The sequence below is a fragment of the Primulina huaijiensis genome, chromosome 18, assembly GCF_012295235.1.
Source record: "Primulina huaijiensis isolate GDHJ02 chromosome 18, ASM1229523v2, whole genome shotgun sequence".
NCBI classification, from domain to species: domain Eukaryota; kingdom Viridiplantae; phylum Streptophyta; class Magnoliopsida; order Lamiales; family Gesneriaceae; genus Primulina; species Primulina huaijiensis.
In genome coordinates this window covers 20,448,682-20,451,692 of record NC_133323.1, presented here as the reverse complement: position 1 = coordinate 20,451,692, position 3,011 = coordinate 20,448,682, and the positions used below count along the sequence as shown (strand labels likewise).

Below are 3,011 nucleotides of genomic sequence, written 5' to 3'. Positions count from 1 at the left end.
CTCATAATTTCTAATAATTCGCTAACAATATTTTCTTGATCATAAATATTAACTGATCATCATGTCTGGGATTTGGTTATTCAAGACTAATGGAGTGATACAACTCGTTGAAAATACATCTGCAGAGCATGGTGGGGATCATCAGGGAAAGGCCAGAAGGAAGGTGCTGATTCACTTGCCCACGGGACAGATGGTGTCCTCTTACACTTGTCTCGAGCAAATTCTGAGAGGCCTGGGGTGGGAGAGATATTACGGAGGGGATCCCGAACTCTTCCAATTCCATAAGCAATCTTCAATCGATCTCATATCTTTACCAAGGGATTTTTCAAGATTCAATTCTATTTACATGTACGATATCGTCGTCAAGAACCCTAATATCTTCCATGTCCGTGACGTCGTATAATAAACACTATCCATCCAGTGAATTATATATGCAGAATCACTAATGGTTTGTCTCAGTGTGCTTTAATGTGTTGTTTCTATGAATCAGTTGCCTCACCTTTTTTGTCTTGTCTTTATCTTTTGGTTTCGGAAGAGCGTGCAGGTTATATATACACACGCTAGCTGGATAAATTGTATATATATCATGCTTTTTTAATTTTCTGTATATTGCTTCGCATATATGAGTACAAATTAAATGTGGTTTTTCAATGATTAAACCAATTAATGATTTGGTTTTGTAAAAAGTGTACGCATGCATGCAGTTGCAAGTTTTATGCAGTAATAACCTTTTTTCGTGCAAGAATAATTCAACATGCATCTATCGAATTATAACAATTAATTTGACCATTAATCCCACATATTAAGTACCACGTACCTAATAAAGAAAAGGTCCCGGCCAGTAATATAATGGAGAGGGAAACCACGCCATTTGCTTTGGCACGTATATATATGTATGTGTGTGTGGTGCCTTCCACAATTAATTAGCTATATACCTTTAATTTGTAAGTGATCAACATCACGCCATCACACCATCGATCACTTTCAGTTCAGCCCCATTCAAGAAATTGACACTAATCGTTTTGCATTATCCGTAATTTTGTCAAGAGTTTCGGTGAATGATTTCTAGAAAAACCTTTACGAGTATTGTGTACATATGCGACTGCACACATATATATGTATACACACCCTTACCTGACATAGGTTGGTGAATGTCGTCTGAGACCCAAGTCTAAAGAGCCCAAAAAAATAGTTATAAGACATTTTATGTTTGCATTTTCTCCTCCCCAACCCTCAAATCTTGCCTCTGCCTTCTATCTTCTTCCTGGATCGAGATTAAAAAATTATTCAAACGTTGATGATACCAAAATTTTACATCGGGTTTGGTTTGAAAAGCGGATATTCAAATCTTCACGACTGAATGGGTTGCGTCGGACTTCTAGGTTCTGCACAGACAAAAACAGGGTTTGGGGGCGCTGGAGAGTTTTTCAACGTGACCCTCCGATGCTTAAGTCAGTATGGGAAACAAACTTAAGAGTGGAATATAGTAGTACTAAGTGAATAAGAGTGTGTGAATGTGTAAAACCGCATCACATACTTGGTATTTATCGGGGGGATTGGTCACCTTGCTGGAGTAGGACTCTTGGTGAGATAGAGTCCTACGTGAGATATGAGATTTCAAACACTAGAACTATATCTCAATGGATGCTAGGACTCTAGCCTTATCTTGATTGGATTTACCCGAATCCCGAATTCATCGAGATCCATTTCTATTGATGATAATATCTTCATATCCCTTAGTCGCATTAGGGCTTCGAATTCCCGACCCCTTGGTGGGCTCGGAATTCTCTGCCCTTTTGTGAGCTTGGACTTTTGATAGTGCTAGGGATCATGGGTCTGGACTTTTGATAGTACTAGGGTCCTTTTAGGTGTGGACTTGGATCCGTCAAGTTGTACCAAATTTAGGGGGCATCCATAGTACCTTCATCCTCTAGTCTAAATGAAGTATGAAATTTAGACTAAGAAAATATGGTCGGATTCCGAGCACGTCTTCCTATGCTCCTCCTCCTTCTTTCTTTTCTTTTTTGTGTGTGTTTCTTCGGCCCTGCGTGGCATATTGGACGGTCCTAGAATTGATACGAAGAATAGACGGACGACCAAGATTCTATGCCAGCTCGGTTCCCGAGGTGACGGTCTGCCTGCCCGAGAAGATCCAGACCCTTGATTTTGGTTGATCGGATGGTTGTCCTGACCCTTCTGTTCCCTATAAATATGGGGTCTCCGAAGCACATTCTTACTTTCCTCTCTGCCAAGCTGTTACTCTGCAAAACTTTCAAGCAAATTCCCGACCATCCCACTTCGTACCCGAGCCCTTAAAATCCAACCCCTTATTCAGTAAGTTTATTCATTCTAACTTGGTATTAAGGCTTTAAATTGTCTTCTCCTGATGAGTCCAATATCCAAGAGGTATTAGACTACCTAAACGAGACCTTGTCCACTACGAGTGAGTCTGAACCCCCTAGATCCAAGCCAGGCCCCTCTGATCCCATAGAAACCGAGGAAGGGATGGATGAGAGTGAGAACCTAGTAGGAAGGCCGACAATGGTATGAGGTTCTGGCTTCCCAAACTAGGGCCCACCATTAAAAAGGGGTCGGGCATGCCTCGTAGATACCAAATACGCATTCCTGGTCGGACAGACCGATCTCATCTTCCCCTCGAGAGTTACCACACGTTCTACATTGACCAAGTTGAGATGGGCCTTAGGTTTCATGTGCCCAAACCCATCCAAACCACATGTAGCTATTTCCAAATTTGCCCGAGCCAACTTAGTTCGAACTCCATTAGCTCTCTCTTAGCCTTAGGTTTTTTATTTAGGTTTTCCAAGTTCTCCTTGGGATCGGGAACCTTTTCCGATTTATCAAAATATAGAAGATCATCCCGGGCCTTTTTTACCTATCCATCCTTCCCGATCACAAATTTTTGAAAGGAAATCCTGACTCCTTTTGTCAAGTCAACCAAGCCGTGGCATTGTGACATGGAGTGGGTCATGAATTTTACAATCCCTACCCCC

The 3,011-nt window shown here is 41.5% G+C and overlaps 1 protein-coding gene across 1 annotated transcript; it reads left to right on the top strand.

Moving 5' to 3' along the window:
* LOC140965236 (flowering-promoting factor 1-like protein 2) lies at positions 1 to 604 on the top strand. The gene has a single exon (XM_073425377.1). The coding sequence runs from the start codon at positions 62 to 64 to the stop codon at positions 401 to 403; it is 342 nt and encodes a 113-aa protein (XP_073281478.1). The 5' UTR covers positions 1 to 61; the 3' UTR covers positions 404 to 604.
* The last annotated feature ends 2,407 nt before the right edge of the window (positions 605 to 3,011 follow it).

What these genes read in the sequence shown, in the direction of transcription:
- LOC140965236 (XM_073425377.1), top strand. Translation starts at nt 62, where the DNA reads ATGTCTGGGATTTGGTTATTCAAGACTAATGGAGTGATACAACTCGTT.